The sequence below is a fragment of the Bombina bombina genome, chromosome 9 (assembly GCF_027579735.1).
Source record: "Bombina bombina isolate aBomBom1 chromosome 9, aBomBom1.pri, whole genome shotgun sequence".
NCBI lineage: Eukaryota > Metazoa > Chordata > Amphibia > Anura > Bombinatoridae > Bombina > Bombina bombina.
The window spans coordinates 65,583,853-65,611,001 of NC_069507.1; the positions used below are offsets into that span (position 1 = coordinate 65,583,853).

A 27,149-nucleotide genomic window follows, 5' to 3' on the forward strand; every position below is an offset into this window, starting at 1 on the left:
TCTTAGGGGTCCGATTTATCAACCCTCTGTCGAACATGATCCGATCAGCAGATCATGTCCGACAGACATCGCTGAATGCGGAGAGCAATACGCTCTCAGCATTCAGCATTGCACCAGCAGCTCTTCGGCCGCTAGCAGGAGGTGTCAATCAACCTGATCGTATTCGATCGGGTTGATTTCCTGCGATGTCTGTCCGCCTCCTCAGAGCAGGCGGACAGGTTATGGAGCAGCGGTCTTTAGACCAGAATCACGGGCCTTCAAGCTCTATACGGAGCTGATAAATGGGCTCCTTAGAGTTGTGTTTGCAGGCTCTCTCATGCAAGCATGCTCCACATAGCTCCATAAGCTGCGAATGCCGCGTAATCAGCTTTGCCCATGCTAGTATTAATTAAGTGTACTTGCATCCTCTGAGTCTAAAAGATGTGTAACCCAGGTTTCTCCTTCCAGAAATATGACTTTTAAGAAAGTCTATGGGGCCGAATTATCATTGTGCGAGCAGACATGATCCGATATTGCGGATCATGTCCGCTGCACATCGATAAATGCCGACAGCATATGCTGTCTGCATTTATCATTGCACCAGCAGTTCTTCTGAACTTCTGGAGCAATGCCGCCCCCTGCAGATTTGCGGCCAAACGGCCGCTAGCAGGGGGTGTCTATCAAAGCAAGTGGACAGGTTGTGGAGCAGCGGTCTTTAGACCGCTTTTTCATAACTTGTGTTTCCGGCGAGCCAGAAACACGGGACATCAAGCTCCATATTTAATTTAATAAATAAATAAATAACAATATCAAGAACATATAAATGTACAACAACACTTTTCTTGGCCTTTGTTTACATTGCCTGTTTTTTCAGGCTGAAAGAAAACACATTAACAGTTTTATATTTAAAGCTTGTATAATTTATTAGATGACTCTCCCAAAAAGGTATTACCTTGCTTCATTCATTAAAGTACTATTAAATAAGGTAGATTTGCAAAATCAACAAATGCATAATAAAAATACTATTCGGTGGCACTTACTCTGAATATTACATAAGCAAATTTCAAAATGTATTTCCGTTTGTTTTCTTCCTATATCATGTGACAGGCATTAGCCAATCCCAGACTTATATATGCATAAACTGTGAACTTTTGCACATGCTCAGTAGGAACTGGTACCTCAGAAAATATGCCAAGTGTGTTTGTCCGAAGCTGTCATGCGCAGTAGAGACAGCACAAGGACAAGCACACCTGGCCTTACCTGACATGCTGTTGCGGCGAAAGTGGGCATGGCCGGACGGGAACATGGTCGGGGGCGTGGCCAGGAGCGGTCGGCGCAAGAGAGAGGGGAGAGAAATAGAGAGGGGGAGAGACAAAAAGAGATAGGAAAGAGCTAAAGAGAGGGGGAAGAGCAGAAGAGAGGGGGAAGAGCAGAAGAGAGGGGGGAGAGAGAGCAAAATACAGGGAAGGGAGAGAAAAAGAGAGGGGGAGAGAGAGCAATAGAGAGGGGGAGAGAGAGAAAAAGAGAGGGGGGGAGAGAGAAAAAGAGAGGGGGAAGAGAGAGAAAAAGAGAGGGATGGAGAGAGAGAGCGCAAAAGAGAGGGGGGAGAGAGAACGTAAAAGAGAGGGGGGAGAGAGAGCGCAAAAGAGAGGGGGAGAGAGAGAGCGCAAAAGAGAGGGGGAGAGAGAGAGCGCAAAAGAGAGGGGGACAGAACGCAAAAGAGAGGGGGAGAGAGCGCAAAAGAGAGGGAGAGAGAGAGCGCAAAAGAGAGGGGGATAGAGAGCGCAAAAGAGAGAGAACGCAAAAGAGAGGGGGAAGAGAGAGAGTTCGTAAAAGAGAGGGAGGAGAGAGAGAGCACAAAAGAGAGGGGGAGAGAGTGCAAAGGAGAGGGGAGAGAGGGAGCAAAAGAGATGGATGGAGAGAGAGAGCGCAAAAGAGAGGGGGGAGAGAGAGAGCGCAAAAGAGAGGGGGGAGGGAGAGAATGCAAAAGAGAGGGGGGAGAGAGAGAGCGCAAAAGAGAGGGGGACAGAGAGAGTGCAAAAGAGAGGGGGAGAGAGCGCAAAAGAGAGGGGGAGAGAGCGCAAAAGAGGGGGGGAGGGAGAGAGCGCAAAAGAGGGGGGGAGGGAGAGAGCGCAAAAGAGAGAGAGAAAGCAAAATAGACGGGGGAGAGAGAGAGCCCAAAAGAGAGGGGGAGAGAGAGAACGCAAAAGAGAGGGGGAGAGAGAGCGAGCAAAAGAGGGGGGGAGGGAGAGAGCGCAAAAGAGAGAACGCAAATGGGGGGAGAGAGAGCGTAAAAGAAAGGGGGGAGAAAGAGCGCAAAAGAGAGGGGGAGAGAGACCAAAAGAAAGGGGGAGAGAGAGAGCAAAAGAGAGGGGGGAGAGAAAGCAAAAGAGAGGTGGCACTTACTCTGAATATTACATAAGCAAATTTCAAAATGTATTTCCGTTTGTTTTCTTCCTATATCATGTGACAGGCATTAGCCAATCCCAGACTTATATATGCATAGACTGTAAACTTTTGCACATGCTCAGTAGGAACTGGTACCTCAGAAAATATGCATCCTATTATATAAAAGGCCAAGTGTGTTTGTCTGAAGATGTCATGCGCAGTAGAGACAGCACAAGGACAAACACACCTGGCCTTACCTGACATGCTGTTGCGGCAAAGTGGGCATGGCCGGATGGGAATGTGAGCGTGGTCAGGGGTGTGGCTGGGCATGGTCGGCGCAAGAGAGAAGGGGAGAGAAATAAAAAGAGAAGGGGAGAGACAAAAAGAGATAGGAAAGAGCTAAAGTGTGGGGGAAGAGCAGAAGAGAGGGGGGAGAGAGAGCAAAATAGAGGGAAGAGAGAGAAAAAGAGAGGGGAAGAGAGAGCAATAGAGAGGGGGAGAGAGAGAGAAAAAGAGAGGGGGAGATAGAGAAAAAGAGAGGGGGAGAGAGCACAAAAGAGAGGGGGGAGAGAGAGCAATATAGAGGGGGAGAGAGAGAGCAAAAGAGAGGGATGGAGAGAGAGAGCGCAAAAGAGAGGGGGGAGAGAGAGTGCAAAAGAGAGGGGGAGAGAGAGCGCGCAAAAGAGAGGGGGGAGAGAGAGAGCGCAAAAGAGAGGGGGAGAGAGAGAGCGCTAAAGAGAGGGGGAGAGAGCGCAAAAGAGAGGCAGAGAGAGAGCGCTAAAGAGAGGGGGAGATAGCGCAAAAGAGAGGGAGAGAGAGAGCGCAAAAGAGAGGGGATAGAGAGTGCGCAAAAGAGGGGGGAGAGAGAACGCAAAAGAGAGGGGGATAGAGAGCGCGCAAAAGAGGGGGGAGAGAGAGCGCAAAAGAGAGAGAGAATGCAAAAGAGAGGGGGGAGAGGGAGCGTAAAAGAGAGGGGGGAGAGAGAGCGCAAAAGAAAGGGGGGAGAGAGAGCAAAAGAGAGGGGGAGAGAGGGAGCAAAAGAGAGGGGGGAGAGAGAGAGCGCAAAAGAGAGGGGGGAGAGAGAGCACAAAAGAGAGGGGGAGAGAGAGAGCGCAAAAGAGAGGGAAGAGAGAGAAAAAGAGAGGGGGAGAGAGAGAAAAAGAGAGGGGAAGAGAGAGCAATAGAGGGGGGGGGGAGATAGAAAAAGAGAGGGGGGAGAGAGAGAAAAAGAGAGGGGGAGAGAGAGCAAAAGAGAGGGGGGAGAGAGAGAGCGCAAAAGAGAGGGGGGAGAGAGAGCAATAGAGAGGGGGAGAGAGAGCAAAAGAGAGGGATGGAGAGACAGAGAGCGCAAAAGAGAGGGGGGAGAGAGAGAGCGTAAAAGAGAGGGGGGAGAGAGAGAGCGTAAAAGAGAGGGGGGAGAGAGAGCGCAAAAGAGAGGGGGGAGAGAGAGCGCAAAAGAGAGGGGGAGAGAGAGAGCGCAAAAGAGAGGGAGAGAGAGAGCGCAAAAGAGAGGGGGATAGAGAGCGCGCAAAAGAGGGGAGAGAGAGTGCAAAAGAGAGAGAGAACGCAAAAGAGAGGGGGGAGAGAGAGTGTAAAAGAGAGGGGGAGAGAGAGCAAACGAGGGGGGAGAGAAAGCAAAAGAGAGGGGGGAGAGAGGGAGCAAAAGAGAGGGATGGAGAGAGAGAGCGCAAAAGAGAGGGGGGAGAGAGAGAGCGCAAAAGAGAGGGGGACAGAGAGATTGCAAAAGAGAGGGGGAGAGAGCGCAAAAGAGAGGGGGGAGAGAGAGCGTAAAAGAGAGGGGAGAGAGCGCAAAAGAGAGGGGGATAGAGAGCGCGCAAAAGAGGGGAGAGAGAGTGTAAAAGAGAGAGAGAGAACGCAAAAGAGAGGGGGGAGAGAGAGTGTAAAAGAGAGGGGGAGAGAGAGCAAACGAGAGGGGGGAGAGAAAGCAAAAGAGAGGGGGAGAGAGGGAGCAAAAGAGAGGGGGAGAGAGAGAGCGCAAAAGAGAGGGGGGAAAGAGAGAGCGCACAAAAGAGGGGGGGAGAGAGAGAGCGCAAAAGAGAGAACGCAAATGGAGGGAGAGAGAGCGTAAAAGAGAGAGGGAAGAGAGAGCGCAAAAGAGAGGGGGAGAGAGAGCAAAAGAGGGGGAGAGAGAGAGGGTGGAGAGAAAGCAAAAGAGAGGGGGAGAGAGGGAGCAAAAGAGAGCAAGGGGTGGGACCGCTGTACTGCAAAAAAATGGCTCGTGTGAACAGGCTTTAGGACTAGTACTTTGATAATGGAAGTAAAGTGGAAAGTTGTTTAAAAATCTGAATCATTAAAGTTTAATTTTGACTCTAGTGTCAAAAAAACACACAAAGATTTCTTTAATACGGTCCCACAAGTTTTGATTATTAGGTACATTGGGAGTTTTTAGTTAAACAAAATGGGGAAATTAAGATTTGTTTACACTTTATTTTGGTGACGTTCCAGCCTCAAGTTGTGGCAGTTTGATTATATCTCTTCCCTATTTGCAGACACTAGACCTTTCAAACCCAAAAGTTTTCCGAGATCTTTCCAAGCCAATGGGAGCACAGACCAAGGAACGCAGACAGAAATTCATCCAACGATACCAGGAGGTGGAGAAAAGTGAGGGTGAGAGAAAATGGTACCTGCACAATGAAATCAGGGAACAACTCTCACATGCATCAAAGATTAAATAAAATAAAGTAGAATAAAAGGGCATTTATACTTTGGAATGGATAGAAAGCAGGGTATTGTGTGCAGATTGTGAAATAGGTAGATATTGTAGTGACTTTCCTTTTTGTCCCCAGGTGACCTCTCGGAGCAGTGTCATTACTGCACTCATTACTCCTCAGCTAGTATTGTATCATCTTATTTAGTGCGTGTAGAACCATTCACAAAAGCTATGCGGTGCTTGCAGGTGAGAATCATATGTATGATACAATTAAAGTCATCATCAGATCTTAAATGGACTTGAAATGTTATTGAGCTGGTTGTTCATTACTGTGAGTGCGCTTCTCTCTGTGTGTATTTAGTCTCCCTAAGGGACTTAAAACCCAAATTTTTTCTTTCATTATTCAGATAGGGAGTACAATTTAAAAAAGTTTCCAATTTACTTCTAGTGCTCTTGATAATGTAGAACATTGTTTCTAAACTTCTTCCATTTAGTGTTGCAGACACGTGCACACTCCTGAAGTTACCTCCCTGCTATTCAACAAAGGATAACAAGAAAATGAAAACAATTTGATAATTGAAGTAAATCGGAAAGTTGTTTGAAATTGCATGTCCTATCTGAATCATGAAATAAACATTTTCGGTATTATTTCCCTTTAACTTGTCTGTACAAATGAAGACGGCTATAAAATTGAGCATCTGTGTATGGTTGTATTACAGTAGGCAGCTACAATTTCAATCATATGTGTGCAAGGTTCTTTATGTACAGCCAGGGTATGAAGCTGCTATTACACTAGTGACTATATTATATAGGTGCCCCTGTTGTAGCCCATTGTCCCTAACTACTGCTCACCCATTTACCAAAACCACATATGCCAGCAACTGTGACCAGGCTCTAACACATTTCCCATTGCTGTCATTTTTGCATTACTGATAGGGTTGCCAGGTGTCCAGTATTCAACTGGTCAGTCAAATATTTCAACTTTCAAATAAAATCTAAACAAAATGACTTAACTCTTAAAGGGCCAGTCAACACAGTAGATTTGCATAATCAACAAATGCAAGATAACAAGACAATGCAATAGCACTTAGTCTAAACTTCAAATGAGTAGTAGATGTTTTTTCTGACAATTTTATAAGTTATGTCTTTTTCCACTCCCCCTGTACCATGTGACAGCCATCAGCCAATCACAAATGCATACACGTACCATGTGACAGCCATCAGCCATTCACAAATGCATACACACTTATTCTTGCACATGCTCCGTAGGAGCTGGTGACTCAAAAAGTTTAAATATAAAAAGACTGTGCACATTTAGTTAATGGAAGTAAATTGGAAAGTTGTTTAAAATGGCATGCTCTATCTGAATAATGAAAGTTTAATTTTGATTAAGTGTCCCTTTAAATGTCCGGCTAACGAGGGTAACAACAAAATAAATAAATCACTGTCTTATGTGGCACCAGCAGTCATTGAGGTGTTAAAACACTGCTATGTGTTCAAATCTCTGTTTTGTGTGTTACTGGAAATCAAGGGGGTCAAAGCACTGCTGTGTGTGTGTTACTGGCAGCCAAAGGGATCAAATTAGTCAGTTGTGAAAATTTTATAATGGGGTCAAGGGTGGGCTCTCAGGTGGCGCATTGCGGAGCAGCTACTATGTGACCCCACCTACCCAGTCACCCACAGGTATAGTATTATACATACATATATACAGGATAGCTGGCAATCATAATTACTGATCCTAGATAAATATGTGTTTAACCCAAACATAAGGGGTTAAATACCTAGGTGAAGTCCTGCTCAGGAGCCTCATGACACATAGGCGGTGATCGGCATATTGGCTCACCGGCCATGTTCTATTCAGAAGTTGCAATGCTTAAAGGGCTATTAAACAGCAGAATAGCACAATCAACAAATGCATAATAAAAAAACAGTGCCGCTGCACTTAGTTTAAATTTCAAACGAGTAGCAGATTTTCTGACAAATTTTAAAGTTAGTTAAATTTTCCTTCCTCTTGTATCATGTGACAGCCATCAGCCAATCACAAAATGTATATATGCATATAGGGGCATATTTATGTAAGTGCGAGCGGACATAATACGATGTAGCGTATCATGTCCGCCGCACATCTCTAAATGCCGACAGCATACGCTATCGGCATTTATCATTGCACAAGCAGTTCTTGTGAACTGCTTGTGCAATGCCGCCCCCTGCAGATTCGCAGTCAATCGGCCGCTAGCAGGGGTGTCAATCAGCCCGATCGTATAGGATCAGGCGGATTGATGTCTGCAGCCTCAGAGCAGTCGGACAGGTTATGGAGCAGCGGTCTTTACATCGCTGCTTCTTAACTGCTGTTTCCGGCGAGCCTGAAGGCTTGCGCGGAAACAGGGGCATCAAGCTCTATTCGGGACTTGATAATTCGGCCCCATAGTGTGAATTCACTAGGATAAGGTGTCTCAGCAAGTGTGCATATAAAAAGATTGCACAACTTTTGATAATGCAAGTGCATTTGGAATTTTGACTTTACTGCTCCTTTAAGACTTCTGAGCAGGACTTTACCTATGTGTTTAATCCCATAGCGGGGGTTAAACACATAATTATCTAGGATCAGTATTGCAAAAACATACATTCTCTAACGAATTCAAGAATGTAATGTTGGTATTAAAATGTCTCTTTAAAAAAGCTCACCTCCTTTAAAAAAAAAAACTAAAAACTCAACTTTTTATAATTTTGTGCAATGATACAAGTATACGCTGATCACACCTAGAATACCATATCACACTCTGATACATAGTTATACAGAAAAAAACTAAAACAAAGCGCACACATACACTCTTTTAGACTAAAGACACAAACTCAGAGAGTCACACAAAAACACGAGATCACACTGTATATAATATAAAGCAACATTGTATATAATATAAAGCAACATCCAATACTACATATATGCAGTTTAGCACAGCTACTACAATATAAGTAACAAAAAGAAACACACAAATCATTATCAATTCCACTTTCAAATCCATACAATCCCCAAATGAAACCCTTGATCTTTTGTTCATTTACAAACATCTTTATTTCCATAACCGTCCGCACACATGCACCTCTGCATAAAATATACACAAACATATAAATATACATACGCGCTCGGCTATCTATAAACATGCAAATAAATGTATTAATAGAAGACGTGGGAAATCAGTTATTGTTTTCTGAATAATCCAGACTTAAGTTTTAAAGCAGCATCTAATTTATTAAAAGAAACTCACATACATATTTAAAAAGGACATAAAACAATAAAGATATTACTTTGCCCAAACTGCATTATAGAGGGAGCGAGAGGCCCTAGCCTCCGCCTGCTAATATCGGCAAAGCGATTTGTGAGCGTAACTGCTCGGGCTTTGTATATATTACTTGTGTTTAATACAGATAATCTCTTTATAGGCACCTGATTGGGTCCCGAGAGATTAGAGCCAGAACTCATAAAGCAGAATAGAAAGGGAGGGAAATACACACTAAGAAACAGAGACAAAAAACAAATACACAAATAACAAGACAAAGCTACACAAAAATAGACAAAGTAATAGCTCTGTACAGCTGTACATACTGACACCATGGCACACTCATACACAAAATAGACATATATCTGTACATATATATCTAGAGCTGGAGTAATATTAACAAAATAAATAGTGAACAGTTGTCAAAACAATTTTGGTCATAGAAGCCAAGAAGATAGGTCTAGTATCTTGTAGTAAATTGAGGTGCAATTACATAGAAGTGTAGGCAGAGGGTTCAAATTCAGAAGTTAAACGTCTGAACTTCTGTGATAATGTCTATTGCTGTATTAATAACATACGGGCAAAAACTCGTTATTCGTTTGACATATGTTCACTACGGAAAAAAATGAGTACATTTTTTATTCGTTCTGTCTTACAGATAGAGAAACATACGCCTAGATTTAGAGTTTTGTTGGTAAAGACCCGCGTAGCTAATGCAGCTTTTTTTCCTACCGCTGCTTCCAAACAACGCTGGTATGGCTGCGTTAGGCTCCAAAAAGGGTGCGTTGAGCCGAATTTACCGCCACTTCAACCCTCAATACCAGCGTTGCTTACGGTAGCGGTAAGCTGGCAAAACGTGCTCGTGCACGATTCCCCCATAGGAAACAATGGGGCAGTTTGGGATGAAAAAAAAACTAACACCTGCAAAAAAGCAGCGCTAAACTCCCTAATCTTACACTTATTAACCCCTAATCTGCCGCCCCCGCTATCGCTGACACCTGCATTTTATTATTAACCCCTAATCTTCCGCTCCGGACACCGCCGCAACCTACATTATCCCTATGAACCCCTAATCTGCTGCCCCTAACATCGCCGAGACCTACAAAATATTTATTAACCCCTAATCTGCCCCCCCAACGTCGCCGCCACCTAACTTCATGTATTAACCCCTAATCTGCTGACCGGACCTCGCCGCTACTATAATAAATGTATTAACCCCTAAAGCTAAGTCTAACCCTAACACCCACCTAAGTAAAATATAATTTTAATCTAACAAAATAAATTAACTCTTATTAACTAAAGTCTTCCTATTTAAAGCTAAATATTTACCTGTAAAATAAACCCTAATATAGCTACTATATAACGAATAATTATATTGTAGCTATTTTAGGATTTATATTTATTTTACAGGCAACTTTGTATTTATTTTAACTAGGTACAATAGCTATTAAATAGTTATTAACTATTTAATAGCTACCTAGTTAAAATAATTACAAAATTACCTGTAAAATAAATCCTAACCTAAGTTACAATTAAATCTAACACTATATTATCATTAAATTAATTAAATAAATTAACTACCAATACCTACAATTAAATACAATTAAATAAACTAAACTAAATTACAAAAAACAAACAAACACTAAATTACAGAAAATAAAAAAATATTACAAGAATTTTAAACTAATTACACCTAATCTAAGCCCCCTAATAAAATAAAAAAAAACCAAAATAATAAAAGTCCCTACCCTATTCTACATTACCAAGTAATCAGCTCTTTTACCAGCCCTTAAAAGGGCTTTTTTGCGGGGCATGCCCCAAAGTAATCAGCTCTTTTGCCTGTAAAAAAAATACAACCCCCCCCAACATTAAAACCCACCACCCATATACCCCTACTCTAACCCACCCCGGGCGGATTGCAGACCTCAGCCTCAGAGGCAGCGTACCAGTTGTGAAGCAGCAGTCTTAAGACATCAAGCTCTATTCGGATCTTGATAATTCAGCCCCACATATAGATTTATATGCTCTAATCTGTTGGAGCACTTTATTTTTGCATTACTGACCCTAGATAACTGTGATTAACCACAAGCACATAGGCAAAATCTTGCTTGGGAGCCACATGCAATGCAGAACACTGTAAGTAATTGGTGGCTCATCTGACTGCCTCTTCTGATTGTCTCACCAGCAGTTTCCTGATTGCGGCTTGTGAGCAGTGCTTTTTCTTTGTGTTTAACCCCTCTGTGGGGTTTAAACTCTGTTATCTAGGTTCAGCAATTAGAGCATTAAAATGTCCCTTTGAGATGTACAGAGACTGCCGTGCACAATATTTTCCTGGACACTTATGAGTTACACATGCTGCAGGGTGTGCAGAGGGGAACATGTATTGCACCCCTGGACTGCATACAAATAGTGATCCTGAACCGCACTATTCATGTTCCTCCCAGCATACATTGCAGCATGTGTAACTCTTAAAGGTACATGAAACCCAAAACTTTTCTTTCGTGATTCAGATAGAGAATGCAATTTTAAACAACTTTCTAATTTACTTCTATTATCTAATCTGTTTCATTCTCTTGGTATCATTTGTTGAAGGAGCAGCAATGCACTGCTAGTTTCTAACTGAACACATGGGTGAGCCAATCACATTCAATATATATATGCAGCCACCAATCAACAGCTAGAACCTAGGTTCTCTGCTGCTCATGAGCTTGCCTAGATAAACCTTTCAGCAAATGATAACAAGAGAAGGAAGCAAATTAAATAATAGAAGTAAATTGGAAAGTTGTTTAAAATTGTATTCTCTATCTTAATCATGAAAGAAAAAAATTGGGTTTCATGTCCCTTTAAGTGTCCAGGAAAACATGGCTGCGGTGTCAACTCTACTTTAAAGGTATCCGTCCGAATGTTTGGGCGCTTTAAGCTGAGGTTGCTTCATCATTAACCCTTTGGTAATAAATGAGGTTGCCATGTTTCTTTAAATAAATGTATCATAGTCTATCAGTTATTTTACAGCTACCAATATATGGATGAAACATACAATATGTATATCTGATATATTTTTATTAACGATTCACATAGATATTCTTTTACTGATAATATTACATATAGGAACAAAATACTACACATCAGATATATGAAAAAAGAGATACGCTTGCTAAGATCTTACAGTCTAAATAAGGCTGCCAACAATACAAGTACTGTATCTTAAAGGGACATCATAATGCAAAAAAATGATATTCTGTCCTTTTATTATAGCAAGTCGTTTTTGCATTACTGACCCCAGAAAACTGTGTTTAACCCCATGAAGGAAAAAAAAAAAACACAACTTGCAACTCACTAGGAGGATACAGGCTTTGTGCGACTGCCTCTCTAGATTATCTGACCAGTCATTTCCTGCTTGGAAGCTGTAAGGGTTGCCACTCTTTACCTATGCAGGGGTTTAACACATTGTTATCTATGGCCAGTGATACAAAAAGGAAAGGCCCTTTGGAATAAGAGCATATTAATGTACACTAGACTGTCCCTTTAAGACATTGATAATATTAACCCTCCCTGTCTACTGCTTGTGATTTCCGTGTGTAGGGAGGATCGCTGGACCTGGCAGACCGAATGTTTCACAGTGTAAAAGGAGCCTGGGAATCTGCATCCAGGGACAACATGAGTGACGTGCGAGAACTGATTCCAGAATTTTTCTATCTACACGAGATGTTTAGCAACGGCAACCATTGCCAGCTGGGTGTGTGGATTCACTTAAATGTAGGAACAGCTTGTGTGCAGGGATAGGTGGGCATGTAGGTACCAGCAGATGCCGCTGCAGATAGATCTGTTAGCATTGCTCCAATCAGATACGCAGTTTTAGAGTGTTGGTAAGTTGCATAAATACTTATTTTGAAAATATAGAATTTTTCTTCATAAATGGAAAGAGTCCACAGCTGCATTCATTACTTTTGGGAATTCAGAACCTGGCCACCAGGAGGAGCCAAAGACACCCCAGCCAAAGGCTTAAATACTCCTCCCACTTCCCTCATTCCGCAGTCATTCTTTGCCTTTCGTCCCAGGAGGTTGGCAGAGAAGTGTCAGAAGTTTTCGATAGTCTCTTATGGAGGGTTGTACTCTTCTGCATGGGATTGGAGTTTTAAGTAGTCCTGTCAGCCTCTCAGTGAGAGCATGGATGAAAGTTAGAGTCCGGAGATGCAGGGAGAGTCTTTCTGCGAAACCATCCCGACTCATATTAACAGCTCCACAAGCAATCAGCGTTGACGAGTTTCACTGCCTGCTTTTTTCTCTCATGTCCATGGCAGAAGCAACGCTACTATCTGTCACACTTGGAGGGCCGTGTTCCTGTTCCACAGCGTAGATTCCGGTAAGATCGTTTCATTTTACTTTCATCATGGATGTATTGTAATTACAACTGTTTATCCGAGAGGGGCTACAACCTTTCGGGATAACTTTAACATAGGGTCTCAGTGAGGCTCCTTTTTGTATCTAGGAATCAAGGGTTAATATCTCCTGAGGGGGGTTATTGAACAGGGGTGTTTATAATCATGTTTGTTATGTGATTCTGTCTGCTACTGTGTAGTGTTGCTTCGGCTCATGGCTATTTTGGAAAATAATGGCCTATGTTTAGTGACGCAGCCTTTATGGTCGGCGCGCTTTTGCATGGACTGCGCGGTTTACCTTGTCACCCCATTTCCGCTTTACTGACCATGTAGCGACGGAGAAATCCTGGTCCACTGGTGTCTGGTTCTCTGGAGGTGGTGAGTGCCCCAGCCATTGGGGTTATAAGTTGCCGTTTAGATTTTTCTTATTGGTCCATTTTTTATTCAGATTTTTTTGAAGACGGATGTCTCTCATTCAGAATATGATTTGGCCCGGGTGATACATGCCCATCAGTTATGTTCTGAATGCCATTTTAGAGTGCTCTGTTCATCGGGATCGGGGAATCAGGTGCCCACTGAGCCATCCGCCTCTGAGTATTCTATTTCTCATGAGACGAGTTCCCTACCACCAACTCTTACTACGCATGCAGGTAATCCAAATGCTACTTATCCTTCTAGGGAGTGTGGCCTGTTTCCACCCGAGGTGACGACATACTTCCGCATGGCCATATCTTTGGCACTGGTGCATCTGCACCTCCCGGGAGTGTGCTTACGATATTGTCCGTGTTCCGTTAACCAGGGCTTGTCAGGCGTGGGATCGCCTGTTCCAGTCCAGCCCTCCGGGAGAGCGTCTGCCCATGAGACCTCAGGGGGGTCAACCTTCAGGGCCTGTGTTTTCTTTTGTCCCGGCGGAGGTATGTTGCGTTTTTCGTTATAGACTGGCGCGCCTCCGTGTTCTACTAATGCATGTTCTTGGTGTTGCTGGAGGATCCCACTCTTAATGGGTCTGGGGATTCACAGTCTTAATCTTCGACTGGCTTGCAGGCATAGACATAAGGGAATGAAGTAATCTTCTTATAGTCTTTGTTATTCGTGTATCCTTTTCCAGTTCTGAGCTTGGAAGTCTCGGACCCCTGTTGGGCTGGTCCTGCGGGTCTGTCCGTTCTTCCTGGGCGATAACCCACAGGTTGCCTTATCTTCTATTTCATCCGGTGAGGATGATTTTTATTTGGGTGATGTTTCCTTCGGGAACTTTCTTCTCTGGAATTGATACTCACGATTTTTTGGTCACACTGTTTACAAAAGTCTGTCTGACTGTTCTTTATCCCTCCATCTCGGGGGAGATTCTATGTGGCCTTGACAGTGCTAGGGCCCTTGGTTTCAGGCTGGTCCTGACTGGGTACAAATCCTTCTGTCTTGAGGCCTAGTTCAGACACGTGGCGCCTTTTTATGTCTGGTTGGTCAGGTGAGGGCGCCTAGTGATCACAATATGATTTGTGTTGTTTACTTGTTTTATTTTACAAGCTTCAACTAGCATCCTGAGAGGACTTGATGGTCCACGGTTGCTTAGGGGCATGGGGGATTGGTTCAGTCCTCATTCGCCTTTCAAGCTAGTGGGCAGGGACTTCATTGAGATCTGCGGTGACATGCTCAGTCGTTTCCAATTTTTCCGGGAACTAGAGTGTTCCTTCCCATTTTGGGTTGGAGGCTTGGAGGAGTTAGGTCCTTCATACCGCCGTTCTTATGGTTTTGCTTTTCATGGTCTCTTTGGAAGTGTCCTTTCAGGATTTGTTCCTTTTAAAGGTTCTCTTCCTTTAGGTCGAGACTTTCTAGACTTCGTCTGGTTTTTCTGGCGGCTTCGGTCTCTTAATTAGGAAGTGAAGGCCGTGAGGCTCTGTCTTCCTTTTGGAGTTAGTTGTCTCCATATTAGGGGCGATAGGAGATGTTATCTCTTTTTCCAAGCTTTTTGCTTAGGGGATGTTTTTCTGCCTGAATTCGGGATGCTTTGCATTCTTCCCCTTGGGTGTGGTCCTCTGGAATGTTAATCTGAAGGGATTATGGAGACTAGCTTTTCTTCTACTCTCTTTCGGGTTACTCTGTTCTCGTTCTCATTTCCCTTGGGGCCTTTGGGCTCTAGAGAAATTGTGTGACTTTGTAGCGGTCTAGAACCTTGTTGTGGGGGGGGGGGGGGTGTTGACCTCCGGCTAAGGGTGTTTTCTTCCCTTTGGGCTGGGAATTACGAGTGAGTCCTGTAACTGTTCTCCAGGTTTCCCGGTTCTCATCCCCTGTGAGTCTGATTGCTTCAGATGGGGTATCTTGTGTTCCCTGGCGGGTACAGGGTTCTTGTTTGGATCCTTCTTGGATGTCAGGATGACCCAGTTTTTTCAAGGACCCTATGTTGGGACATAGGGGCTAGCTCATTGGGCTTACAAGCAGGAATGCCAAAGTTCTCATCCACCTTCGGGTACTGGTTATAAACTTTAAGGCCTGACTTGTCCTTCGGATGGAGTGTGCTCCTTTTTATGGGGAGTTTTTTTCTCTGTTGGGTAAACAGTGGTGTCTGGATGATTTTTTCATTTGGTCTGTGTTTTGATCATACTATGTCTTCATGCCTTGTGGACATGTACGCTGTTCTTAACTGTGCCCTTCCCTTTTGAGGGGATAGTTTGTCTTCCTTATGAGCTGGAGGGTCATTGTCCTGCCATGTGTGTAGGAGGTTGGATCAGGTGGCTTATTTCTGTAAGGGGCAGCATCTGCTGCTCTGTGGGCTCTGTTCCGCCTGTTGGAAATTGATCTCTCTATATAGAGACTGTCTAGGAGAGTTGTGACAGGTCTTTCTACGGATCTATTGCACTTTTCTCTGTTCCAGGTCCTAGGGGGTTCTCCTTGGGAGTGCCTTATTTTGGAGGAGCGGATTAGGTTGGCACCCGAGCTCTGTTGGGGTGAGTGAGTCCCCCCTTTTTCTTTCCATTCCCTGGGGGCTTGTGGTTGGGATCTTTCTGTCTGTCTTTCTGTCCTCCCTGTTTATCGGATATGTCTGTCACTTGGGCTGGTCCGGTGTTGGAACAGGATCTGAGATCTGTTGCTCTGCTATTTCGTCCTCGGAGCATCGAGGTACGGTAAGCCTCTTTGAGGTTTCTCCTTTCTCCATCAAGATTTGTGGGAAGGACTGGCGGCTCTTAGATAGCCTGAGACGTTATCCGCTGGTTAGTGGATACTTAGTAATCTGAAGGATCCTATCTTCCGCTGCTTTCTACTTGCCCTGCAAGTATTTAAGTTTCAGAGTCATTTTTAGATGACTGCAGCGTGCAGTGTTTTTGCTTCAGATGTTGTTCATCAGACCTATCTGAGCTTACTGCACGAGGTTTCGTTTCTGAATATTTTGGTATTCTGAGCTACCTTTTTGGGACTTGGGGACCTTCGTCATAAGTTGCTTTCTAGAGTGCGGTTGCACTCTGTTAGGGGATGATCCTCTTTCTGTTTCAGACTCCCGGCCTTATCCTGTGGTTTCTGTATTTCTGGGGTCTGGGCGTTGCCTCCTCTTGTTTTTATGAGACTGGTTGGGTCTCTGTTGGCCTGACCCGGTTTCTCTGTTTTTTTTGCTCTGGGTTTGTGCCCTTTTGAGGGTTTTTTTTCTGGAGTCCCTTATGCTAGCTGGACAGTTAGCTCAGCATACTAATGCACTGTGGCTACTCTGCACTATAGCAAACTGAGGGTTGCAAGTTCGATCCCCGGCAAGGTCTGCTCAGCCTTTCCTCATTTCAAGGTTGATAAACTGAGCAGCACCTTGAGTCCCTTAAGGGGGATTAGCCGTGGTTTACAGGTACAATCATGTTTCCTCCGTGTCTTTTCTTCTTTGTGGAAGAATACAGTAGTTTGTACCCTTTCTTTAGTAAGGGGTGTGTTGTTTGGAGACCGATTGCTGGGCGACGGTGTCTCTTGGAGGCTGTTGACTCAGTCGAGTCTAGTTTTTGCGGGCTCTAGCAAGGCTTGTGGACTATCTCCAGGTCAGTGTCCTTGGGCCTTTTCCTTTTTTTCAAAGTTGTTCTCGGCTTCGGACGAAGCAGGATTTTGTTGGGTAGGGGTTTTCAGGCCTGGTGCACTCAGAATGGGCCGCCTCTTGTACCGTCCCGTTTTTGCATTCAGTGTCCTCTATAGCTTGGGTATTGTTTTCCCAAAAGTAATAAATGCAGCTGTGGACTCTTTCTATTTATGAAGAAAAACTTAAATTATGCTTACCTGATAATTTTCTTTTCTTCAGATGGAAAGAGTCCACAGCTCCCCGCCCGTATTTTTTCTGTGGGGTGTTTGTTATTTTTGTTCTTCTAGCACCTTTTCACCCTGATATTTCTTCTACTGTTCCTTGTTAATCCGCAGAATGACTGGGGGATGAGGGAAGTGGGAGGAGTATTTAAGCCTTTGCCTGGGGTGTCTTTGCCTCCTCCTGGTGGCCAGGTTCTGAATTCCCAAAAGTAATGAATGCAGCTGTGGACTCTTTCCATCTGAAGAAAAGAAATTTATCAGGTAAGCATATTTTAAGTTTTTTGGCCCATTCTAGGATATCAGGATTTCTGAGGAAATGCATTGCTTAGCTTTTTGAAAAGGGCATTTTTAAATTCAAGGCAATTCAAATCGATTAGAAGCTCGGTTATTGTGTGATTTTGCAGTAGCTTTGTAATGTCTTTAAAGGGACACAATACTCAAAAAAAAATTCTGTTCCATCTAAAAGTCAATGTTTCAAAATGTATTCCAGTGTTTTTTTGTAATGGATATTTAACAAATGTTATTTTCATATACATCATAGACAAAAATAGTAATATGTCCCTTTAATCATCAAACCTGTTTATATCTGTTTTGAGAATCAGTTTTTGTCTGTGTATTTTTTAATTTAAGTGTTACAGGGTATACAATAAGTAAGCAGACTTAAGGTCTGATGATAAAAACTAGCTAGTATGGAGAGAAATCGCACAAAATATTTGGCGGCTTTTTTGAGCATAATTTTGAAATCCAAATGTCCTCAAAAAGTGGGACATAAAAGTGCAAAAAGAAAATGATCTAATAAGCAATATGTAAATGGTTTAAACACAAAGTTAAAGTCAGCTCCAGTATTGGGAGCTAGCTGAACACGTGGCGAGCCAATGACAAGATACAAATGTGTGTAGTCACCAGCTAGCTCCCACTAGTGCATTCCAGCTGCTGAGAATATGTGCATATACTTTTTAACAAAGGATACTAAGAGAGCTAAGTCAATTTGAAAATCTAAATAGAATTAAGTGTCCTAAAATAACATGCCCTATCTGAATCACAAAAGTTTAGTTTTGACTTTGATGTCCCTTTAAGTGGTTTTACTAATTCTAATGGCTTTTAATGGCTTAGAAAAAAAAACTTCTATGTGATATTTCACCAGGGAATTCTGATGTTCTGGAACGTTGCTATTGTATATATACAGTGCACGTGGCTATACCTTGTGTGCAGCTCTGTGGAGGATGTTCACAAATACCTGTTGCTTGTTAGATTAAATATTGAATTTTCTCTTGGTATCATTTGTTGAAGGAGCAGTAATGCACTACTGGGAGTTGGCTGAACACCAATGACAGCAGCCATCAATCAGCAGCTTTTGAGCCTACCTAGGTATACTTTTCAACAAAAGATACAAAGAGTTCAAAAGTAATTAGATAATAGAAGTAAATTGGAAAGATCTTTAAAATGACATGCTCTATCCGAATCATGAAATAAAAAGATGAGGTTGTCTGTCTCTTTAAATTCTAGATACAAAAATGTACTCAAAGCAAAGTTTAGTCAGATCATATGTTTTTTTAATCATGTTTAAATATTGAAGAAATAAGATTAAAGTTGTAGTCTCTATAAAGCAATATGTGCCACCATGTTGTAACTTAAAGGGACAGTGAAGTCAAAATTAAAAGGAAATGAAACCCACAATTTAAAAAAAAGTTTCCATTTTTTTCTATTATTAAATTTGCTTAATTCTTGTGTTATTGAAGAGATATCTAGATAGGTAGCGTGCACATGTCTGAAGTACAACATGACAGGAAATAATGCTGCCATCTAGAGCTCTTTCTAATGTAGATACGTGCACACCCCTTAGCTTACATTCCTGCCTTTCAATAAAGGATAACAAAAAACAAATAAAACTTGATAATAGAGTAAATTGGAAAGTTGTTTAAAATTATCATTTCTATCTAAATTATTTTCTAATTAGCTTTGTCTCCTTGGTATCCTTTGTTGAAAAGAATATCTAGGTATGCTCAGGAGCTGCAATGCACTACTGGGGACTAGATGCTAATTGTTGACTGCACATATCTGTCTCTTGTCATTGGTTAACCAAATGTGTTCAGCTAGTTCACAGTAATGTGTTGCTGCTCCTTCAATAAACAATACCAAGAGAATGAAGCAGATTTGATAGTTGAAGTAAATTGGAAAGTTGGAAAAAAAACAACCATGTCCCTTTAAAGGTATAAATTAAACTTTCATGGTGCAAATAGAGTCTAACAATACCAAGAGAATGAAGCAGATTTGATAGTTGAAGTAAATTGGAAAGTTGGAAAAAAAACAACCATGTCCCTTTAAAGGTATAAATTAAACTTTCATGGTGCAAATAGAGTCTTTTCAATTCACTTATGTTATTACATTTTCTCCATTCTCTTGGTATCCTTTGTTAAATAGCATATCTATGTAAGCTTAGGAGCCTTAATGCTCCTAAGCTCCTAAGCTATGCAGATATGTCTATTGTCATTTGCTTACTAGATGTCTTCAGCAAGGTCCAAGTAGTACATTGTTGCTTCTGATCTGACTCTAACTATGTGTTTAACTGCTTTAGATAAAACTTGTCAAATGATTTTCAACAGAAAAACAAAATGTATGCTCACCTGATAAATTTCTTTCTTTCCGGACACAGAGAGTCCACAAAGTCATTCCAATTACTAGTGGGATATTCACTCCTGGCCAACAGGAGGAGGCAAAGAGTACCCCAGCAGAGCTGTTAAGTGTCACTTCCCTTACCCATAACCCCTAGTCATTTGGCCGAAGGGAAATGGAAAAAGAAGATAACACAAATGTGTAGAGGTGCCTGAGGTTTAACAAAAATACTGTCTTATTTAAGGGTGGGGTTGTGGACTCTCCATGTCTGGAAAGAAAGAAATTTATCAGGTGAGCATAAATTTTGTTTTCTTTTCTATGACATGGAGAGTCCACAACGTCATTCCAATTACTAGTGAGAACCAATACCCAAGCTAGAGGACACAAAATGAACAAGGAGGGAGAAAAAGGCAGGAGGAACTCAACAGAAGGCACCATTGCGTGAAGAACCTTTCTCCCAAAAGAGCCCTCAGCCGAGGCAAAAGTATAAAATTTGTAGAATTTGGAAAAAGTATGCAGAGAGGACCATGTTCCCGCCTTGCAAATCTGTTCCACAGAAGCATCATTTTTTGAAGGCCCAAGAAGAGGAGACAGGGCTTGTGGACTGAGCCGTAATTCTCTCAGGAGGCTGCTTTCCAGCAGACTCATAAGCAAAACGAATCATACTTCTCAACCAGAGGGAAAGAGAAGAGAAGTGGCCTTCTGACCCTTACGCTTTCCAGAGAAACAAACAAACAGCGCAGAAGTTATGCAAAAGACTTTCCTTATGAGAAGAAGGATTAGGACAAAAAGAAGGAACAACAATTTTCTGATTAATATTTCGAACCAACACCACCTTAGAGAGAAACCCCAATTTAGTACAAAGGACCGTCTTATCCGCATGAAAAATAAGGCAAGGTTAATCACACTGCAGAGTGGAGAGTTCGGAAGCTCTGCGAGCAGAGGAAATATTAATAAGAAACAAAACCTTTCAAGATAACAACTTAATATCTACATAATACATTGGCCCAAAGGGAGCCTATTGCAAAACTTTAAGCACAAGGTTCAAGCTCCAAGGAGGAGCAACAGGTTTAAACACAGGCCTGATTCTGACCAGTACCTGACAAAAAGGTTGAACTTCTGGCACATCAGCCAGACGTTTGTGTAAAAGAATAGACAGAGCAGAAATCTCACCCTTCAGAGAACTGACTGACAAGCCCTTCTCCAGACCCTCCTGGAGAAAAAATAAAATCCTAGGAATCCTGACCCTGTTCCAAGAGAAGCCTTTCGATTCACACTAATATAGGTATTTGCGCCATACCTTATGGTAAATTTTATGGTTTGCGAGCATGAAGCATGGTATCAATGATCGACTCAGAAAAGCCACGCTTAGCCAAAACTAAGCATTGAATCTCCAAGCAGTCAGCTTCAGAGAAACTAGATTTGGATGGAGGAAAGTTAGAAGGTCCTTCCTCAGAGGTAACCTCCAAGGTGGATGAGATGACATCTTCACCAGGTCCGCAAACCAGATCCTGCGAGGCCATGCAGGAGCTATTAGCATTACAGACGCTCTCTCCTGCTTGATATGAGCAATGACTCGTGGAGAGCAAGAGGAAACAGGTATGCTAGACCGAAATCCCAAGGAACTGCCACAGCATCTATCAGGATCTCTTGACCTGGAACCGTACCTTGTAAGCTTGGGATTCTGACGAGACACCATCAGATCCAACTCTGGAACCCCCACCTGAGGGTTATCCTGGTGAACACCTCCGGATGGAGAGCTCACTCCCCAGGATGAAAGGTCTGTCTGCTCAGAAAATCTGCCTCCCAGTTGTCTACTCCTGGAATGTGGATTGCAGATAGGAGACAATCGTGAGCTTCTGCCCACTGAATAATACGAGTCACCTCTTTCATGGCCAAGGAACTCTGAGTTCTTCCCTGGTGGTTGATGTAAGCCACTGAGGTGATGTTGTCTGACTGGAATCTGATAAACCGGGCTAAAGACAACTGAGGCCAAGCTATCAAGGCATTGAAGATTGTTCTCAACTCTAAGACGTTTATGGGGAGAGAGGACTCCTCCTGAGTCCACAGGCCCTGAGCTTTTAACGAGCCCCAGACTGCTCCCCAGCCTAGCAGACTGGCGTCCGTAGTCACAATCACCCAAGAGGGTCTCCGGTAGCATGTGTCCTGAGACAGATAATCCTGAGAAATCCACCACAAGATAGAGAGTCTCTTGTTAGAGGATCCAGATCTATCCTCTGAGATAGATCTAAATGATCTCCGTTCCATTGACTGAGCATGCATAGCTGCAGAGATCTCAGATGGAATTGAGCAAAAGGGATGATGTCCATGGAAGCAACCATCAGACCATTTACATCCATGCATTCAGCCACTGATGGATGAACAGTAGACTGGAGAGAGAGACATGAAGTGAGAAGCTTGGATTTTCTGACATCCGTCAGAAAAATCTTTATGGATAGGGAATCTATGATCATCTCTAAGAAACACACCCTTGTAGCTGGAACAAGGGGACACTTTTCCAGATTCACTTTCCATCTGTGGGAACGTAGAAAAGACAACAAAATCTCTGTATGAGAGTTTGCTAGTTGAAAAGATGACGCTTGAACCAAGATGTCGTCCAGGTAAGGTGTCACCGCAATTCCCTGAGACCTGACAACTGCCAAAAGTGCCCCCAGAACCTTTGTGAAAACTCTGGGAGCTGTGGCCAGGCTAAACGGAAGAGCAACAAATTAAAAGTGCTTGTCTATAAAAGCGAATTTCAGGAACTGGTGATGATCCCTGTGAATGGGAACAAGCAGATACGCGTCCTTCAGGTCTAAGGTCGTCATGAACTGACCCTCTTGGACCAAAGGAAGAATAGAACGAATGGTTTCCATCTTGAAGGACGGCACCCTGAGGAATTTGTTGAAACATTTTAGATCTAAAATGGGTCGAAAGGTTCACTTTTTTTTGGGAACCACAAATAGATTTGAATAGAATCCTTGACCCTGTTCCCTTACAGGAACTTGAACAATCACTCCCAGTTAGGATAGGTCCTGAACACAGCTTAAGAAGGCCTCTCTTTTTATCTGGTTTGCAGATAGTCCTGAGAGGATGAATCTGCCCCTGGGAGGACAAGTCTTGAATCCTATTTTGTAATCCTGAGATACTATGTCCACAGCCCAAGGATCTGGGACATCGCGTATCCAAGCTTGACAAAAAAAGGAAAGTCTGCCCCCCACTTGATCCAATACCAGACCGGGGGTGGACTCTTCATGCTGATTTAGCCTCAGATGAAAGCTTATTTGCTTGCTTCCCCTTATTCCAAGACTGACTGGATCTCTAGGAGGACTTGGACTGATCCTGCTTGGAGGAGGAAGAAGAGGACTTTTGCCCTTTGAAGTTACAAAAGGAATGAAAATTAGAGCTTTGGCGACCCTTAGACAGGTGCTTGGACTTGAAAGTAACATCAGCTGACCAAGATTTTAGACACAGGGCTCTGCGAGAAAGAACCGCAAAGCTAGACATCTTGGCTCCCAGTCTAATGACTTGCATGTTGGTATCAGAAATAAAGGAATTGGCCAGTTTAAGAGCCTTGATCCTATCTTGGATCTCCTCTAAAGAAGTTTCCTCTAAAATCAACTCAGACAAGGCATCACACCAATAAGATGCTGCGCTCGCAACCGTAGCAATACTAGCAGCAGGTTGCCATTGTAATCCCTGATGAACATACAACTTCTTTAAATAAGCCTAAAGCTTTTTATCCATGGGATCCGTAAAAGAACAGCTATCCTCTATAGGAATCATAGTTCTTTTGGCCAGAGTAGAAATAGCGCCTTCCACCTTAGGCACAGTGCGCCATGAGTTCCGGAATGGAGTTAGCAACAGGAAACATCTTTTTAAAAATGGGAGAAGGGGAAAAGGGAATCCCTGGTTTGTCTTATTCTTGCGATATGATCTCCAACACATGGTCTGGAACAGGAAATACTTCCACAGAGGAAGGGACATCATTGTATTTATTAAGATTACTAGATTTTTTAGGGTTGACAGCGACAGAAGGGTCGGAGTGATCCAAAGTAGCCAGTACTTCCTTTAGAAGTAAACAAAGGTATTCAAGCTTAAATATGAAGTTTACTCCTTCAGTATCAGTCAAATGATTTACACTGTTAGAATCTGAGATCTCACCCTCAGAAGCTACTGAGGTATCCTCCTCATCCGACTTATGGGGGAGGTCAACCATTGCAGAAGAAGATGGAACATACACCTTACTAACAGAAATTTGATTTGATTTCCTCTTGCGCTTACCCGCAATGGGAAAAGCAGATAAAGCCGCAGACTGGCAAATACACGCCTCCAGGAGGCTGAGAGGAACCGCAGGGCACTGTATGTGATGCCATTGAGGCTTGGGACATTTGAGGAGAAAGCTGTGGCATATCCTGAACAGCATTATCCTGAGAGAAAATAGGCTCAGAAGGCAGTAATTTATCTTTAAACTGTAGGGTCCTAGCTAAGCATGAGGAACAAAATTGCTTAGGCAAAACAATTTGGGCCTCTAAACACAATAAACATTTATGAAGAGAAACAGACTCCTGTTCAGTGTCCATAGCTAAATCAATCCCCAAAAATTAAAGGAATGAAAAATAATTTGAAAATGACTACTGTCACTTTAAGAAGAAATTTATTTTCTCAGAGCCCAAAAACGCTAAGTATACCCAAATAATTAAAAACAAAGTAAGCGCCTCTACACCTCAGTCAGCCTGCGGTGCCCTACCTGAACCTTTAAAAGTTATCCAAATGCAAAAAACTCTCCTGCTGATCGGTCAAACGAACTGTCACAGAAGAAAGCTCACATAAGAATGACGCTGCTCCGCTCAGTATCTCAAGCGGAAGAGGGGGAAGTCACATGACCGGCAGAAATAGAAACAGCACAACAGTCTAAAAGCGCGCGTCTCTTATAAGTCCTCAGAGTACTACGGAAAACCGTAGATGAAAATGTTGTCCCTAACATCTTAAAATCCCCAAATAAAATTATATTGCCAAAATCTGAGAACGTTAGGCTAATACGATAAAGACATCTTTCAGCCCCAGAGGTACCGTCCCATAAACAGTAAGGGAAGACATTAACCCCTTAGTCTCCTCACATACAATAAGTGTCTGCACACTGCTCCAAAGTAAATCCTACATGAAGGATTAATTATGTCCCAAAAGAAATATTGCAGAAATAATCTTTCCAAGTGCAAGTCTCCAAGACCTAGAAGACAAAAGCACTTACCTGCAAATCCAGCTGTCAGGCAGGAAGACAGCTCACAAGGCGTGAAAGGAAACATACTCCTATCAGAGACCTGTAAAAAAAGAGAGAACAGAGTAACCAACTCTGGCTTTTTATAACTAGGGTAGCAACGATGTTAGAAACAAAGCAAGGACAACCTCACCACTTTCTAACTGCTAAAAGCCACCACTACTCTTACTAAAGAGATTGACGTGGATACAGCTAAACCCCAATCCTTGCTTGCAGGGAAAAGTACTCCTAAAAGGATTAAATATCTTCAGACACCAACTTTGCACATCCTCCGTTGACAGAGGCAAAGAGAATGACTGGGGGTTATGAGTAAGGGAAGTGAGACTTAACAGCTCTGCTGGGGTGCTCTTTGCCTCCTCCTGCTGGCCAGGAGTGAATATCCCACTAGAAATTGGAATGACGTTGTGGACTCTCCATGTCATTGGAAAGAAATACGATTTTTCTAAAGATTGTGATCTACCCCATAGATATGTGTAAGCTTCAGTGGAATAATTACATTATCTAATACTTTACTGTATTTTATTTTGCACTTCTATGTTGGTATCCAAACTCCAGTTATGAGCTGGCTTAAAGGGATATGAAACCCACATTTTTTTTCTTTCATGATGCAGATAGAGCAGCAATTTTAAGCAACCTTCTAATTTACTACTTTTATCAATTTGTTTTTGTTCTGTTGGCATCTTTAATTGAAAAGCAGGAATGTAAGCTTAGAAGCCCATTTTTGGTTCGGCACCTGGGTAGCGCTTGCTGAGTGGTGATTGCTGATTGGTGGCTTAATGTTTATGGTTTAATATCCCTTTAAAGTTGTACACACCCACAAGCTACAGAAATATAAATTCACACATGAGCACCACTAGTCTGTATATAAAGTAGCACTTCCTGCTCTCACACACCTAACTTAACATATTGTATGCAGTGCTGCTTCTGTTTTGTGATTCTTGTCTCGGTCTTCCAGGTTGCATGCAGGATGGAACAGTCCTAGGAGATGTGATCCTTCCTCCTTGGGCTCAAAGAGATCCCCAGACTTTCATCCGTCTGCACAGAGAGGTGAATAACACACTATATAGCAGCAGTGAATGGTACATTTGGATTTCTTTAAATAGCAGGTTGTAGAGTATTTTCTTCCACCACTAGAGGGAGCAACAGTCTATACAATTTGTCTGTAACTTTTATTCCTCTACCTCCCCATTCTGTGGTCAGTCTATAAGTTATAGAATAAACAATGTCTGTTCTGTGTATCTCAGTTGCCCTCTATTATTATTATGTACATATTACCGTTTTTTGCTCAATTCTCCTAGCGCACCTTCTGGTTAGCGCTTGAGCGAAAGCTAGAAGAGGCTACAGGGAAAGGGAGTTAGCACGGTTGTATTATACCACCTACAGATGTTAGCACGCCTTTTTTTCGCTTGAAGGACAACTTTTTACTTTGAACTTGTAATGCCAGCACAAACATGAGAGCGCTGATTTACCTTGAGCCTTAACATTTTTGCGCTACTCTTGTAATCTAACCCTGTGACTTTACTATGTGACTAACCACTAACCTCTTTGCAGAGGTTAAACATACAGGGTCAGATTACAAGTAGAGCTCATAATTCAATTAATCAATACCGCTTCTATTTTTGGGGTCATATTACAAGTCTAAAGTAATAAATATCTGCATGTTGCTAAATCCCTCTCATAGTAAAATTCCTGTTGGATATCGCTTGAGCGTGAAGCCAATGATGAGCAAGTAGCCGAGTGCTTCATGTAGTTCCGTTCTTTACGGTTTATAATAATGGCTTACTTCAGGTCTTGAAAAGCGCTTTTTGAATTGCACTTAAAGGGACACTCAAGTCAAAATGAAACTTTCATAATTCAGAAAAAGAAACAATTTTAAACAACGTTCCAGTTTACTTCCACTAACAAAATGTGCACAGTCTTTTTATATTTACACTTTTCGAGTCACCAGTTCCTACTGAGCATGTGCAAGAATTCACAGAATATACATATATGCATTGGTGATTGGCTGATGGCTGTCACATGATACAGGAGGAGTGAAATAGACATAACTTTGAAATTTGTCAGAAAAAAATCTACTTCTCATTTGAATTTCAGACTAAGTGATATTGCATTGTCTTTTTATCATGCATTTGATAATGCAAATCTACTGTAATTACTGGTCCGTTAAGTGCAACACTTAACTCACCACTTGTACTATAAGCGCAATCAGCAAATTAAAAGCGCTCCCTATGCTGTCCATTAAATGTATACGGTGCACTTGAAAAGTTTTGCCATCTTAAAATGCTTTGGTTAAAATATTT

The 27,149-nt window shown here is 42.5% G+C and overlaps 1 protein-coding gene across 2 annotated transcripts in view; it reads left to right on the forward strand.

The window, feature by feature from the left end:
• The window catches only part of WDFY4 (WDFY family member 4), a 598,790-nt gene that overhangs the window by 462,893 nt on the left and 108,748 nt on the right, over window positions 1-27,149 (forward strand). For both annotated transcript variants that reach the window (XM_053692180.1, XM_053692181.1), the window contains exons 50-53: window positions 4,878-4,995; window positions 5,175-5,284; window positions 11,899-12,052; window positions 25,805-25,896. In XM_053692180.1, the coding sequence (XP_053548155.1) occupies window positions 4,878-4,995; window positions 5,175-5,284; window positions 11,899-12,052; window positions 25,805-25,896 (474 nt within the window). The remainder of the gene's footprint in view (window positions 1-4,877; window positions 4,996-5,174; window positions 5,285-11,898; window positions 12,053-25,804; window positions 25,897-27,149) is intronic.